The sequence below is a fragment of the Myodes glareolus genome, chromosome 3 (assembly GCF_982192425.1).
Source record: "Myodes glareolus chromosome 3, mMyoGla1.1, whole genome shotgun sequence".
NCBI lineage: Eukaryota > Metazoa > Chordata > Mammalia > Rodentia > Cricetidae > Myodes > Myodes glareolus.
This window is the reverse complement of record NC_142028.1, coordinates 107,698,221-107,714,748: the sequence shown is the minus strand read 5'-3', so window position 1 is coordinate 107,714,748 and position 16,528 is coordinate 107,698,221. Positions and strand designations below refer to the sequence as shown.

At 41.8% G+C, this 16,528-nt stretch overlaps 1 protein-coding gene across 3 annotated transcripts in view; it reads left to right on the top strand.

Annotated features, from left to right (window-relative positions):
- Nucleotides 1-995: 995 nt before the first annotated feature.
- Nucleotides 996-16,528, top strand: part of Ccdc171 (coiled-coil domain containing 171) — a 378,010-nt gene continuing 362,477 nt past the window's right edge. For 2 of the 3 annotated variants that reach the window (XM_087904896.1, XM_087904894.1), the window contains exons 1-2: nucleotides 996-1,189; nucleotides 11,241-11,383. In XM_087904896.1, the coding sequence (XP_087761022.1) occupies nucleotides 11,337-11,383 (47 nt within the window). In that variant the 5' untranslated portion in view covers nucleotides 996-1,189; nucleotides 11,241-11,336. Of the gene's footprint in view, nucleotides 1,190-10,617; nucleotides 11,091-11,240; nucleotides 11,384-16,528 lie in introns of those variants that run through there. The other variant, XM_087904895.1, reaches the window with a different exon arrangement.

The following is a 16,528-nucleotide window of genomic DNA, read 5'->3' as shown; positions in this document are numbered from 1 at the left end:
CAGCAGCACAAGAATCAGTTTTAATCTATTTGCTTTTAGGACTGTTGGATTTTCAAAACAAGAGCAGGTGAGGACGACCCAACACCTGGTTCAGGCTGATTACGACCAACCCGGGTAAGTTTAGCATAAAAGGCTCATTTTGTATGAACACTTGTGGAGGTAGAGGTGGGAAGGATAAAAGCCTTTCATCAAAATCCCGCCAATTTGCATTGTTCTTTGGGGAATAGGCTTTTAAAAAGCCAAGGAACAAAAGAGGATTTGCTTTCCCAATCCCCTGAAGCGGCTACACAGAGAACCAAAGCTCTTTATAAATTGTGGGAGAAGAGGGGGAGGGGCTGATATCTAGCAGGGATGGAGCACACGGGAAGGCTCCGAGGCCTTATTTGCCAATGAATCCGGTTCCATATTTATAATCAAAGACGCTCAACAGCATCAGAGCATCGACCTACATTTTTCCCACCTAAGCCGAGATACAAAGGGGGTGGGAGGAAAAGGCAGATTTTGTGCAAGCGGAGGGCGTTGGGGAGAGCTCGCCAACTGTGCCGAAGCCTGGGCCGATTCTCCCTGGGGACCCTGGCATCCGCCCGGTCCCAGGGGGGCACCCAGACCCTGAAAGAGCTCGAAAGCCAGGTTACAGATCAGGAATGGGTTGGTATCCTTTGGTAGGCAAGGAAAAGTAATTAGAAGATAGAAATTTGCACGTTAGTCTGCTCCGGCAGTTGTGAGGCAAGGAAAACGTAGAGAAAACGAGGGGCCGGAGCGCGTACTGGGCGAAACGCGGTCACTTGTGCGGTCTGCGCACGCGCAGGTTCGTCCGCCCAGCGCGGGAGCGCGCGCGATTTCGCGGGCCGGCCCCTGCTGCGCGAGCCCGCGTTCTCTTGCGTGCGTCTCCCGGAGCCGCGACTCGGGCGGCGGGACGCCGGGGACGCGGTGACAAGGGGCGGGCCTGCCGGGGCGGGGCCAGGAGGCGGAGAAAGTCGCCGCCGCCCGGAGCCCAGTCGCGTGTTCCCGGCCCCCGGAAGTGGCCGTTGTAAACTTCACCTCGCCGACTTTCTCCATCCTGGTCCTAGAGTCCATCGGCTTCCCCTCAGTTGTCACTCCTCCTCCTGAGGGCTGCCTGGCCTTCCGCCCTAGACCTGAAGCGGCCCGGGGCTTCGTGGGTGTGCAGGCTGGACCACGCGAGCCCGAGGTAACCGCGGGCTGTGCCCGGGGCCGGGAGGTGATGAGAGGAGCCGGGGCTCGCAGTGAGGACCGGCCTTGGGAGATGCTCGCTGGCGCTGACACGCCTCCCGCTCAGCGCCGACGCTCTCCGCCCACCCGGAGGCAGATAGAGGAGCATCCTCCGCGCTACCTGGAGGAGCGATGGGGACCAGAGTCCTCAGAGCTCCTTGGGATCAATACCTAAGGATCACAACTTTTTTCGTGTCCTACCTCCCTTTCTTTTAGATGCTAGCCACACTTTAGGCACCCTACCAACGTTTGATAGCCAAACAGTGAGTAGTGTCAGATTGCTTTCTGCAAGTTCTGCCTACCCACCAGGATGCTAAGAAAAGTCAGCTGTGAGTTTTCAGAGCTAAAATTTGTGTAGAAGTGCCTTTTTTAAAAAAATGTTTAAACCTTACGATAGTCATCTCAGGCAAATATATAACTTATTAGAGTCGATATCAAACACTTTCTAAGGTTTTCCACAGCGATGCTTTACCCTTCTCATAATGTTGGAGAAAAGAAGTTACTGTTTTGTTGTTTGCATTTAACAGTGCTTAGTAACGACCAAACTGAGGGAGAGCCGGAAATGAACGTGCTTTCCAGAGGAATGAAGCCAGTGCAACCTGATACTAGGAAAAGTGAAGGCAGTTGTAGCCTGGAGCTTTCTGTGTCAGTCCTGGCTCAGCCGTTTATTAACTGTCTTAAATCACCTAACCTCGGACCTTTATGTCGGATAAGGAGCAGGGGCTTAGTCTTAGGTTCCATGATTTTTCTTTTTTGTTGTTGTTGATCTGTTTCAGTCCTTTTTGTCTTCGTCTTGCTATGTGGAAAGACTCACATCCCTCCTTTAGTTCTTTTCTTTTTTTCACGTGTGGGGTGGAAGGTGGTTGAGACTGAACAAGAAGCATAGGTTCTGCTCCTGAGCTGTGCTCCAGCTCTTAAGTTCCTCCTTACTAAGTAACTGCTAACACTCCCTACACCGGTGTTGTGACGAATGGACACAGGACTGCAACACACACACACACACACATTCAAAAACCCGGACTTAGTGTTAGGGAATATAAGCCATTTACTCTCCACTTGAAAAGGACTGAATGATTTGAGAACACATTCTTGGATCAAGGGGGAAAAGTGCTATTTGGTAAGACACCCAAATGAGGAAGATAGTGGGATAGTGTTGTGAACACAGGTGGTAAGTTCATTTTATCTTTAAGCAAGAGAGAAAAGGGTGGAGGGGCTGGCTTTGATGTTTGATGGAAGCTGGTGCCGTTGTTGCGTTAGTGTTCATCAGTTTGAAGATGGAGGAGGAGAAATTAGGCTGTGTGCTCAGGGAGGCATAGACGAGCTAATCCAGCTTGGAGGCTGTGGGGCTGTTTGCTTTGTAGAGTGTCATTAGAAGTCATCTAGATGTGAGAATGAATTTTAATTCTTTCTTGAATATCTTTATACAAATCACTCAACCTCTGGGAAACTCAGTTTTCTCGTTTGTGGGATGTGCAGATAGTCTCAAGATTATGGGGAGTGTAATGAGCATCAAGTGTGCTTAGCTGTGTCTGTGGCACATAGGAAGTGTCGCATTCTGGGGTGTGACTCTTCAGCCCCCTCCTCTGGTCTCTGCAGACTGGTTGAGAGGTGAGTACACTGTGAAGGGACAGCTGAAGGATTTAGATATTGGTAGGAAAACTTGTGCCAGAAATGGTTAACATCTACAGTAGACTCTTCTTCCCTTTAGGATGGCCAGATAATTGATCCCTTGGCTTCGACTGCTCATTTACCTATTTGAAAATGAATTCACACACACACACACACACACACACACACACACATATATATATATATAAAATTATAATTATAATGTTTGTATTCCTATGCCATATTATTTATTTTTAAAATTCTTATTAAACAGTATCCATAACAGTTATATATTTTGGCAGAAATATCCAAAGTAGTTCAAATCTACAAACAAGAGAAGAGTGATGTATTTGTGTGGTATTATTTAAGGTCCGTTGATAAGAATCTTGCCTTTGTCTACCAGTGCTTTAGGATGGCCTAGTTGCAGCCGAAGCCTGTGAATATGCTGTCTGGGTTGAGAATCTGCTGCAGGTTGGAGTCCTTTGTGTGGAGAATGCTGTGACTTCTTGTTAGTCTGTTAGAAGAGACCTCAGTTTAGGTTTAAAAAATGATGAGTTTATTTATGTTCTTGTGCTGGCGGTCTAACCTGTTCTCATACTTGTTATGAGATGTTAAGCATGTGTCCTATGACTGAGGTACTACCCCACCTCCGCCCCACGTTGATGTGTTTACAAATTGAGATATAAATCACATAACACAGATTTTACCATTTAAAAGTGTACATTTCAGTGGTTTTTGTATATTCCATATATAGTGTAACCGTTACCACTATTTAACTCCAGAGCACTTCTGGTATTCTCAAAAAGAAATCTAATGACAGATAAAATTCCCCGTCTCTCTCTCCCACAATAACCTACTTTCTATGGAGTTGCTTCTTTTAAACATGTCAGAGTAATGAGATCAAAACTAATCTGGCTGTTCTGGAACTGGCTTTGTAGACCAGGCTGGGCTTTAACTTTGAGTTCCACTGCCTCTGCCTCCTAACTGCTGGGATTAAAAGTATGTGTCACCACCAGCCAGCCCCTGCCTGTCTGTCTGTCTGTTATCTGTCTATCTGTCTGCCTGTCTATCTATCTATCTATCTTCTTTTCTTCAATTTTTTAGATTTATTGATTTATTTATTATGTATACAATGTTCTGCCTGCATGTGTCCTTGCAGGCCAAGAGACGGCACTGTGAACTGCCATGTGGTTCCTGGGAATTAAACTCAGAACCTCTGGAAGAGTGGTCAGTGTTCTTACTTCTGAACAATCTCTTCAGCCCATCTTTCTTTCTTCCTTACTTCTTTATCTCTCCTTTCTTTTATGTTTTATGTTATCCGTAATTGACCAACCTTCCTTCCTTTGTTCTTTCCTTTTAAATTTTATTTTTATTACATGTATATGGATGTTTTGTAAGTATGTCTGTGCACCATGTGCATGCAATGCAGTACCTTCAGAGTCCAGAAGAGGGCTTAGGATTTCTTAAACTGAATATATAGATGGTTGTGAACTGCCACTTGCCATGGGGGTGCTAGGAATTGAACTGGGATCTCTGGAAACAGCCAGTACTTCTTAATGGCTGAGCCATCTCTCCAGCCTCTTCTTTAAAAAATGTAATTTTGTTTTTTAATATTATTGTGTAAATATCTGTATATGTGTGTGTGTATATATCCTAAAGTTTGATCATTTTTCTCAATTTATTTTTATTTTAAATTAATGTGTATGCATGTATATTCGTGTGTGAGTACGTGTGTGTGAGTGCATGTTCCCTCGGGTAGATCAGAGGCATCAGAGTTGGACTGACAGGTAATTGTGAGGTGCCTGATATGATGTGGTTGCTGGAAACTGACCTTGTATCCTCTACAAGAGCAGTGTGCGCTCTTAGCCACTGAGCCATCTCTCCAATCCCCATTTTTCCTGTTTTTTTTATTTCTCTTTTGAGGCATCTTTGTTTTATTAGCTTTTATGTTCCCTCCAGTTTAATCTTCATTACTTAAGTGAGTTTTTCTTTTATTTCTAATTCTTTCTGATTCTTTTTCTCTCTCTCTTTTTTTATCTTTCTGATTCTTATCACTGCACCATTTATATGTAGCCCTGGGTGGCCTGGAACTTACTGTGTAGACCATGCTGTCCCAAAATTTAGAGATCCATTTGTCTCTGCCCTTCAGGTGCCACCTGCTCATCCTGATCATCTCGCTTTTGAGTATTTCTATTTTCCTTTCCTTCTTCCCTCTCCTCCCTCCCTTCACTCCTTCCTTCTCTTCTTTACCTTCTTTAGTTCTTTCCTTTCTTTTCTCCTTCCTTCCTTCTTTCCTTCCTGCCTTCCTTCTTTCCTTCCTTTCTTTTTTTTATTTTTTAATACAGTGTCTCACTGTCTGTCCCTGGCTGGCCTGGGACATGCTAGGTGGAGGATGGAACTCACAGAGATCCCCAGAAATCAGTCTGTCTCTGCTACTACATCCGGCACTTTTGAGTCTCCCCATCTTTCTGTCTTTCTGTCTTTCTTCCACTCCCCTCCCCAGTCAAGGTTTCTCTGTGTAGCCTGGCTCCCCTGGACCACTCACTGAAGACTGAACTGAGATTGCTTGCTTCTCCTGGGATTAAAAGCATACTCAGCTACACTCCTTGCCTCTTTCTCGTCTATACCTTTTCCTGATATTTTTAAGTTATTTTAGAGTAGTTATATTTTCATTGATCTTGGTATAGCTTTCTTTCATACTTTTATATAAGGTATTGTTTTTTCTTTACTTGGCAACCACACCCCTTTTCTTTTGTTTAGTTTTTATGGGAGATAGACAGACTTACAACTTAAGAGTAAGGCAAGGCTTAGGTAAGCTCTAACTTCATAAAGTTGTTTCTTTTTGTATATTATGCTATGGGAGCTTGCTTTGAGATCTTTCTTTGTTTCCTCCTCCAGTTTTGTTGAGCCACCTTTCTTCCCTTCCCTTCTCTTCCCTTTACCCCACCCCCTCTTCTCCCCTCCCTTCCGTTTCTTTCCCGACCCACCCCTGTCTGGTTTAGATTTCAGCCACAGAAGCTTTTCTTCAGCCCAGGAAGGCCCTTAGCAGGCCTGTTTTTGAGAGTTTGTCGGGCTACAGCAGCTCTTTCATGACCGCTTTACCATGTGTGTTTCAGGTGCCCACTGTGAGAATGGACAAAGCTCTCCCTCTTTGATCTGCTGCTCTCAGATAGGCCTGTAATATTATCTGTTTTCTCCCCAGGGTCTGTCAGCTGTCCTCATCCCTATGTGTTACCTAAAAACTCTCGCTGCTTCTCTGTAAATTTTTTGGCTGGTGGTGCTTTACCAAGTGTTGTCTATGATTGATTGAATTCTCTAACTAGTTGCCCTCATTTTACAGATTCCCTTATTTGAGTTAATAAGGAAATTTTGCTATAGAAAAAATGAAGAAGCCAAGCATGATGACTCACCCCTGTATTCCCAGCACTTGGGAGGTGGGGAGAAGGGGGCAGGAAGATCAGGAGTTGAAGGCCAGTCTGAGCTATGTAGGAGATTCAAAACCAACCTGCGCTTAATGAGACGTTGTCTCACAGCAAGCAAGCAAGCAAACAAGCAAGCAAGCAAGCAAGCAAGCAAGCAAGCAAGCAAGCAAGCAAAACCAACCAACCAGACTGGTGTGCTTTTAGTCCTGGCATTTAGGAAGCAGAGGCAGACTGAGTTTGAGGACAACATGGTCTTCATATTGAATTCTAGACCAGCTAGGGCTACAAAATGATACCCTGACTCAAAAAACAAAATCAATCAACCAGCCAAACTGAAAACAAAAACAACAACCAATGAAAAACAATTAAGAGCCTTAATTCAAGATACTTGTAGCCAGAGGTAGTTTGATAATCCATTCTCCTATTATATTCTTGTCTTGTACTATTCAACTTTAAAAACTTTTACCTGTCCTATGAGCATTTTGAAGCTGTCAATATTAGTTTTATAGTGTTGTATAACAAGTTACTACAAACTCAATGTTTTAAAACTGCACACTTTGAACATCGCTTTATTAATTTCCTGGCTTCTTTTGAGACTGCATTTTGTTATGTATCTCATGCTGGTCTAGAATTTGGGAACCTCCTACCTTAGCCTCCCAAGTGTGGGAATTCAGGTGCCTCCCACCACAGCTGACCAGCAGCACACTTCTGCTCTCACTGTCTGTATGGTTTGCTAGTCCTGGTACAGTGTAGCTGGGCCTTCTGCTTGGGGATTTACAAGGTGGTTACTGGACTGTATTTTTACCTATAGGCAGCCTGGGTAGAATCTTCCCCCTTCCTCGGGTCCCTGACAGGGTTTATTATTTTTTGTAAATTGTATGCTTAAGGGATCTAGTGCTAGCTGTTGGGTGGAGGCCATGAGACTGCTTGCACTTCCCTGTGGCCCTGCCTTTAGGTAGTTCATAGCATGGTAATTTGCTTTTTTGAAGGTGGTAAGCTTTGGGGCCTGGAGAGATGGCTTAACCAGTTAAGAGCACTGACTGTTCTTCCAGAGAACCTGGGTTCAATTCCCAGCACCCACATGACAGCTCACTCACAGCTGTCTGTAACTCCAGTTCCAGGAGATCTGACATCCTCACACTGATGCACATGAAATAAAAATTTAAAAAAAGTTGGTAAGCTTTTCTTTTTTTTTTTTTGTGCTGGGATTTGAAGAGAGGGTTCTTCATGTTTTGTGCAAGTGCTGTGTCAATGAGCTGTCCTACCACCCCCACAGTCTTACAGCATAGCAGTGTCATCCTGTCACCTTTGCCACAGGTCAGGTGCAGGATGATGTGGGGCCATCTGCTTACCACATCATCTGTCTGAATGATCTGATCCGGGGACTGAAGGAACTCTCTGTGGGGCTCTATACAAGCCCACGTCTAGAAGACTAGATATTAAGATGTTAGGTGCCTAAATGCATAGAAAAAAGGATTTTTTCTATTTGTTTTTATTGACACAATCTCAAAAAATTTGATCAATTATTTCTTTCTCCACTTTTCTTCCCAAGACAAAGAAAAATAAAACAAAAATAAATACTTTAAAGATTGTTACTATCTAAAACATTTCTATGGCTGGAGAGATGGCTCAGAGGTTAAAAACATTTGATGATTTTTCTGGAGGACCTGAGTTCAATTCCAGCACCCACATGATGGTTCACAACCACATTTAACGCCGGTTCCAGGAGATTTGACTCTCTGCTGGTCTTTGTACATATGATGCAAGCAAAACACTTAGACACATAAAAATGAATAAATAAAAATAAAAAATTTAAAAATTGTTTTTGGTGTGTGTGTGTGTGTGTGTGTGTGTGTGTGTGCTGGTGAGGATCAAATTTACGATCCCCCTGCTTGCTAAGCTTGGCCCTACCACAGTCTTGCATCTCTAGTTCATCTAAAATTCTTTCCCCAGAGGGTAAAATGGAGATACTTTCATGCCTTTGGACTATATGTGTATACATGCGTGTGTGTGGAGATTGTGTATTTATGTTTGACACCCCCCCCCCCAGAAATGAAAACCTTTGCTGGATTGAAGAGATGGCTCAGTGATTAAGAGCACTGGTTGCTCTTGCAGAGAACCCAGGTTTGAGTTCCAGCATCCACTTGATGTGACAACTGTCTGTACAACTCCAGTCCTAAGGAATCTCAAACCCTCTTATGACTTCCACTCCACCAGTCATGCATATGGGGCACACAACATACACTCAGGCAAAACACTCATATGCATACAATACTAAAATTAAGAACAAAAGAAAACAAAATCCTTTGTTATGTGTGTTGGTGATCTCTGGACATCACACTGAGAACAGAACAGTCTTTCTGTTAGATTCCAATTTTTGTTACAAACATTCTGAAGGAAGCTTGTTTGGGTCTAATCTTTGGGAGCATCCTGGTAGTATGAAAAACATTTGGGACTCCAAAAACAAACACACAGAGAGATAACATGGCTGAGTGCCAGTGCCACCTTCCCCACGTTCCCTTAATGGGTGACTGACACTGGTCTTGGGCAAGTCATTTGGCTTCTCTGCCCCAGCTTACTCCCCTTAATGGAAACAAGGGCAACAAAGGTGGAGTAACAGCATCAATAGCTCCGCGTTCTGAGTCATTGGTGTTGCAGGAACAACTTAGGCTTCAGAATCTTAGTTATGACTGTGGATTGGGTCCTTTTACTCTGTTGCTTTCTTCTGCTCTGTGTCTTTTGTCCTTTGAAAACCTGGATAGCCCTTTCATTGCAGTGTTGTAGGGAACAGTTCTAGCTGGTCAGACTATAGTTCTGGATGCTGCAGTGGGTGCCGCGTAGGTGATCGACAGTAAGTACTGTTTGTCGCCACTCTTCTCAAGTTTGGTTATTTAGGTCACCGGAGAAATCAGATTTTTCTTCTCTAGACTTGGCTAAAATTCCATCCTATTTTCCTTGGACCAAATTATTCTTTCAGCTACATGAGTCACTCTTGTTGGAATCATTATTTCTCAGCCCTAGGATTTGTTTTTGCCTTCGTCTATTTGAATAGTTTCCTTTCATGGTTTCTTCTGGAGCTTGGTTAATGGAGCAGAGGCTGAATATGTTGACAGTTTTTCTCCCCTTGTTTTCATCTTTTGGGTACCTTTGTACACACACAATATCATTAAATAATTATTTTATTGCATCTTTTTCCCAGACCAAATTACTCAACTATTCCCTTTTATTGGGATCATTAAGCTTTTCCAAGTTCCATGACCCAGTAATAAAAACTGATAGTGGCTGAGCCCTGGGTGTGCTGTGTGTAGGATTTACAGCCTGCCAAAGTTAACTCTCATTTGAGCAGAGGGAGGATGTTCAAAAATTCTTGTCTTTCCTAAGGCCATAAACTTGTGCTGATTGGATCCTACTTCAGGTCTCTGAGTTTAAAGTTCAGTCTTTCTTAAGACATTGGATTTTAGGGACTTGTAGCATGAGGGGCTGGCTTGTTGGGGTTTCCGTCCCGCCCGGTACCCCAACAGCCCGCAAATCCCAAAGAGAAATTACACACAGGACTCCATAAGGTTATACACTGATTGGCTCATTAGGTCAGGCTTCTTGCTAACTCTTATAACTTATATTAACCCATTATTCTCATCTATGTTAGCCATAATGGCTCCGTACCTTTTTCAGCTGGGCAAGTTACATGTTGCCTCTTCGGTGGTCTGTGCAGGAGTGGCTGAGGAATGTCTCTGCTTCCCAGAATTCTCCTGTTCTCATTGCATCACCTCTACTTCCTGTCTGGTTTTCCCGCCTATACTGCCTGCCTAGCCAATCAGCGTTTTATTAAAATATGATTGACAAAATACAGACAATTCTCCCACATCAGGGACTATAAGGAGGTATTTGTGGGATATTGACATTTGCATTAGTGCTATTTTAGAACGTTTACCCAGAGATACTTTAGCATGTAGTAAAGTAACTTGATTTACATGGTTGCCTCTGTGTGATTCAGAGTATCTCCTGTAGAAGAGGGTTCTAGAAGGTCAGCCGGAGTAAGCGACACTTTTCTTTCCTGATACCTCTTTGGAGGAAATGGTTAAATTATGACATTAATTTATGAAAGAAGACATCTTATACAGATTGATAAGAAATGTTTGACAGCAGGGTTAGTTTTCTGTTTTGCTTATTAATGGCACAGACTTGCTAAGAGAAACTTATTTCTCTGGTTAAAGATAACAGTGTAGTTTTCCTTCCTAGGACTTTTTTATTTGCTTGTTTTTTGAGATAGGGTTTCTCTGTGTAGCCATGACTGTCCTGGAATTTAATCTGTAGACCAGACTGGCCTCAAACTAAAGAGATCTGCCTACTTCTGTCTCCTGAGTGCTGGGATTAAAGGGATGCCCTACCACTGCCTACATTTTCCTAGGACTTTCCTAGGAATAATAATTTCCTAAAAGCAAATTATTATGAGATCTCTTGTTTGGGAGTATTTTGGTATCTTCATTGACAACATTGTGTTAAAATATCTCATTTATTTAGACTGAATTCTGTGTCCCAAAGGTTGGTACTATATATATTTCTTTGCAAGTGAAAGAATAATTTGTCAGTCTTATTTTTATTTAAGCAGCTAAAGTAGATTAAAAGTTAACTACTACTGTTTTCTAAAACTTTTTTTTTAACATTATGCCTTTTTGGCTTCTATTTTTTTCAAATAAAAGGTCCTATAACATTATTATCATTGTTATTTTTTGAGACTGAGCGTCATTTATCCCAGGCTGGCCTCTACCTTACTAAGATGAGGATGACATTGAGCTGGTCCCCTGCCTCCCTCAGGGGATGGGTTTACAGGTATGTGTGCCACACCCAGCTGAATGTTATAAGTTTTTGGATCGTCTATCTTCTATAAACTTAAAAATTAACAAGTAGACTATAGATCAAAATAAAGCTTACCTTCCCAGGATTCAAATACAAAATTGCTATTGTATTGTTTATTACCAGGCTTTAGTCCATTTAACCTGTAAGTCACAGACATCAGCATAAAGAAGAATATCATTAAGAAACTGTGGGGTACTGTGGAAAATTGGAAGACTTACCATGAGTTTAAACACTTCAAGTAATGCCACTACTGGGGATACCCAAAGGTAAGCCTCCGGTCTCTTTCTTTAATTGGAAAATTCTTTTGATTGCAAGAACCAGGGAGAACTAAGTGGGTGATGAAGGATTCTTGTAGGATGGTGAAGGAAGTAGGTTTCTTTTTTCTTTTTCTTTTTTCTTTTTGCAGAGTGAGGTTGGATATTTATTCAGGGGGTTATGGAGGGGGAAGGGAGAAGGAGAGAGAAAGAGGGGGGGAAGGAGAGAGAGACAGAGAAGGGGGAAGCAGAGAAATGGGAAGAGAGGCAGAAGCGAGGCTGCCTCTCTGAGAGGAAGACAGAAAAAAGAGCGGAAGTAGGTTTCTTGGGACTGAAAGAGCAGCAGCTCCTTCTAGGTATAGCCCTGACTCTCAGAACCCCTTGTGTTCCTTTGTTAACTTGGGTCGTAAATGTGTGTGACCCTGAACCTTTCCCCTGCTGGAGATTTGCTTATTCTCCACGATTCCAGTTTTCTCCCCTGCGTTTCTGTCTGTTTCTGTTTGTCTGGTTGCCATGACCTGCTTGCCATGACGTCTGTGACTGTCTCCTTGCCTCCGTGCTGCATCTCCGACTCCGCCTGTGCTCTGCTAGTTTTAGCCCCTTTGAGGGATGGGGTCCACAGTACAAAATGAACCATTGTAGGTGTGATTTTTTTCCTAAGTGCGTTTTTCAAGAAAATAAGTTCAGTAATCAAAATTATCCTGGTCTGGTTTGTGTTGCCTGTATTCTTAGCACTCAGGACACTGAGGGGGGTAAATTTTTGAGAGTTCAGGCAGTCTAGTATATAGAGCAATGCCTCCAATAAACAAAAAACAGAACAAGAAACTAAATGTTTAGAACTTTTATAGTCAAGGAACAGACTCATCTCTGCAGAATCTAAAAATAGAGCATTTGGTGTTATAGTCTGTCAGTTGCCTGAAGCAAACGATTTAAAATATATTCTGTAACAGAATCAAAAAAGTTAGCTGTGGATAATTCTTCTTCTTTTGTTTTTTTTCAAGACAGGGTTTCCCTGTGTAGCTCTGGCTGTCCTGGAACTCACTTTCTAGTAGACCAGCCTGGCCTCAGCCTCAGAGACATATCTGCCTTTGCTTCCCGAGTGCTGGGATTAAAAGTGTGTACCATCACCACACAGCTGAAACTGGGGATAAATTTTTATACTTAGTTTGAGAAGGATTGATAAGACTATGTATATATGTATATGTAATCTTACCTCTTAGAGTTGACTGTGGATAATTCAGTAAATATTTGTCCAAGGCCTTTCTTATGAAGTAGCAATATGTTATATAAGTACATACTTTAGAATTATAATAATATTTTACATTATTTATTATGCTTTTTCAATTTAGAAAGAAAACATCAGAAGACATCCATAATATATATGTTTTAAATTTTTATTTATTGAATCTCTGTCTCCTATCTCTGTCTCTGTGTGTGTAAGACCAGAAGAGGTTGTCCCCCATTTGACTTGGAGCTAAAGGCACTGAGAGCTTCCTAATGTCAGTGCTGGGACTCAGACTCAGGTCTTCTGGAAGAGCAGCATGTGCTGTCTCTTCAGCCTCCCCCACCCCATGCTTTTAATGGAGAAATCTTTACTCTGAATTCTAGATTCTGAATAGAGTTATTTTAACTCTACCACTGACCTTCTTTCTATATCTATAACTTTGTCATTCTCAATAATTCATGTCAATGGAACCATGCCTCTTTTTATGTTTGGCTTCTTTGGACTTGTTCTTGAGGTTTATTATATTGTGGCATGTATAGGCCTTTGTTTCTTTTTACTGCTGAATAATATTCCATTCCTCTGTATGGATTTATTACATTTGGTTACTCATTCACAAGTCACCAGGAATCAATGTAGTTTTTCCTTTTGGCTGTTAGGAGTGGTGCTGCTATAGACATCATGGGTAAACGTTTGTGCTGGCATGTTTGTCTGCTTCTCTTTTAGGAAGGTTCCCAGAGCAGTCTTGTTGCATCATGTAGCAAATTTATGCTAAAATTTTTAAGAAGCCATCAAATTTAGTGATTGGATAATTTTGCAGTCATGACAGCAGTATTTCAAAGTTTTAATTCCTTTATATCCTTGTCAGCACTTTTAAAAATTACTTAATTTTTGTTTCTTTCAGACAGTTTTCAGGATTTCTCTGTATAACAGTTCAGGCTGTCCTGGAACTTGCTTTGTAAACCAGGCTGGCTTTGAACTCACAGAGATCCATCTGCCTCTGACTCCTGAGTGCTGTGATTAAAGGCGTGTGCCACCACTGCCTGGCAAAAAAAAATATCAAATGGAAAAAAAGAAAGCATATTTAACAAGTGATGCTGGCATAATTGGATATCAACATGTAGAAAAACGAAAATAGACCCATATCTATCACCATGCACCAAACTCAAGTCCAAATGGATCAAAGACCTCAACATAAAGCCAGCCACACTGAACCTTATAGTAGAGAAAGTGGGAAGTACACTTGAACGCATTGGCACAGGGAACCACTTCCTAAATATAACCCCAGCAGCACAGACGCTGAGAGAAACAATTAATAAATGGGACCTCCTGAAACTGAAAAGCTTCTGTAAAGCAAAGGCCACGGTCACCAAGACAAAATGACAGCCTACAGAATGGGAAAAAGATCTTCACTAACCCCACATCAGACAGAGGTCTGATCTCCAAAATATAAAAAGAACTCAAGAAATTGGTCATCAAAAAAACAAATAATCCAATAAAAAAGATGGAGTACAGACCTAAACAGAGAACTCTTACCAGAGGAATCTAAAATGGCTGAAAGACACTTAAGGAAATGTTCAACATCCTTAGTCATCAGAGAAATGCAAATCAAAACAACTCTGAGATTCCATCTTACATCTGTAAGAATGGCCAAGATCAAAAACACTAATGATAACTTATGCTGGAGAGGTTGTGGGGTAAAGGGAACACTTCTGCATTGCCAATGGGAATGCAAGCTGGTACAACCCATTTGGATGTCAGTGTGGCGATTTCTGAGAAAATTAGGAAACAACCTTCCTCAAGACCCAGTAATGCCACTTTTAGGTATATATCCAAAGGATGCTCAATCGTGTCATGAGGACATGTGCTCAACTATGTTTATAGCAGCTTTGTTTGTCATAGCCAGAATCTGGAAACTATCTAAATGCTCCTCGACCAAAAAATGGATAAGGAAAATGTGGTACATTTCTACACTGGAGTACTACACAGCAGAAAAACATCATGACATCTTGAATTTCGCAGGAAAGTGGATGGATCTAGAAAACATTATTTTGAGTGAGGTAATCCAGACACAGAAAGACAATTATCACATGTACTCACTCATAGGTGTTTTTTAAACATAAAACAAAGAAAGCCAGCCTACAAACCACAATCCCAGAGAACTTAGACAACAATGCAGACACTAAGAGAGACTTACATAGATCTAATCTACATGGTAGGTAGAAAGTATAAAAAGACAAGATCTCCTGAGTAAATTGGGAGCATGGGGACCTTGGGGGAGGGTTGAAAGGGGGAGGGGAGAGGCAGGGAGGGGAGCAGAGAAAAATGTAGAGCTCAATATAAGTTAATAAAATAATTTTCCTCATTGATCTTATATTTTTTAAAATATATATTTGTATTTTATGTACATTGGTGTTTTGCCTGCATGTATGGCTGTGTGAGGGTTTCGAATCCTCTGAAACTAGTATTACAGACAGTGGGTGCTGAGAATTGTACCTGGGTCCTCTGGAAGAGCTACAATTGTTCTTAACCGCTGAACCATCTCTCCAGCCCTGATCTTGTATTTTTATAACCTTGTTGAAATTGATTTTTAGTTTTTTTTCTTGTCATTTGTTTTCTTAGGATTTTTTTTTTATAAAATCATATCTTTTGGGGGCTGGAAAGATGACTCAGCGGTTAAGAGCATTGCCTGCTCTTCCAAAGGTCCTGAGTTCAATTCCCAGCAACCACATGGTGGCTCACAACCATCTGTAATGAGGTCTGGTGCCCTCTTCTGGCTTGCAGTCATACACGCCGACAGAATATTGTATACATAATAAATAAATATAAAAAAAATCCTATCTTTTGCAGTAAAAAACAGATTTCCAGTCCATTATGCATCTCTATTTCTCCACTTTTCTCTCTCTCCCTTCATTCACCATTTAAGAATGTTAAGGAAATCTTTGAATGCTTTGTTAACAGCAATTGTCTTTGCTCTGTTCTCTTTAGAGGACCCTTTTCCTCTTTAACCATTGCATATACTAGGAGCATAGGTATTTGTAGAAGGCCTTTATTAACTTGCTCCTCAGCTTGGTCTGGTGGTGTACAGGCCTGTAATCTTGGCTGCTGAGGAGGCTGAGGCAGGATGATCACAAGATCAAGGCCTACCTTGTCTACAGAGTGAGTTTAAGGCCACCTTGGCATCTTGGTGAGACCCTGGCTCTAAATAAAAAGTAAAAAGAAGGCTTGGATATAGCCTAGTGGTAGAGCACTTGTGTAGTGTGTGTGAAACCCTGAGGCCAATCTCTAATATTGTGGAGTTTCTTCTTCGTTTTTCTTTGTTAATATAGGAAAGTTTATCAGCTTAGTCTTTTCAGAGAACTCAATATTGGTTTTGCTGATTTTTTCTCTTTTGTCTTAGTGGTATTGAAAGAAGTTGAAGTTGTATGTACGTATTGTTGAGTCCACTTTTTCTCCAGGGCTACTGCTGTTGGAGAGACAGGGTTAATTTCTTTGAGACAAATCTTTTTCTTAATTCCTAGGAACCTTCACATTTAGCTCTTTGAGATAGTTTTCTTTTTCATCTGAATGATTTGACATTTTATTTTTAATGTTAGTCTTTGATTTTCCAGTTTTGTTTTTTTTTTTGTCTATTGACTTCCTACCACAGATAATCAAGAAAATGCCAACAGATTTGCTTACAGGTCTGATGGAAACATTTTCTCAATTGGGGTTCCCATTCCCTGAGAGCTCTAGCTTGTGCCAGGTCGATAAGAACTCAACAAGGATAAAGTGAACAACCGATCCCCTATAGAGTCCTGTGCTTTAAGCTGTGACTTTAGCATGTCAGCTGCTTGCCTCACTGCTTGCTTTGAGTTGTTAGTTACATCGGTTGTCTCCCTGCTTGTTCTATGGCTGTGACGCCTTTTCTGCCTGTGCTCTCTACCTGGGGGCTC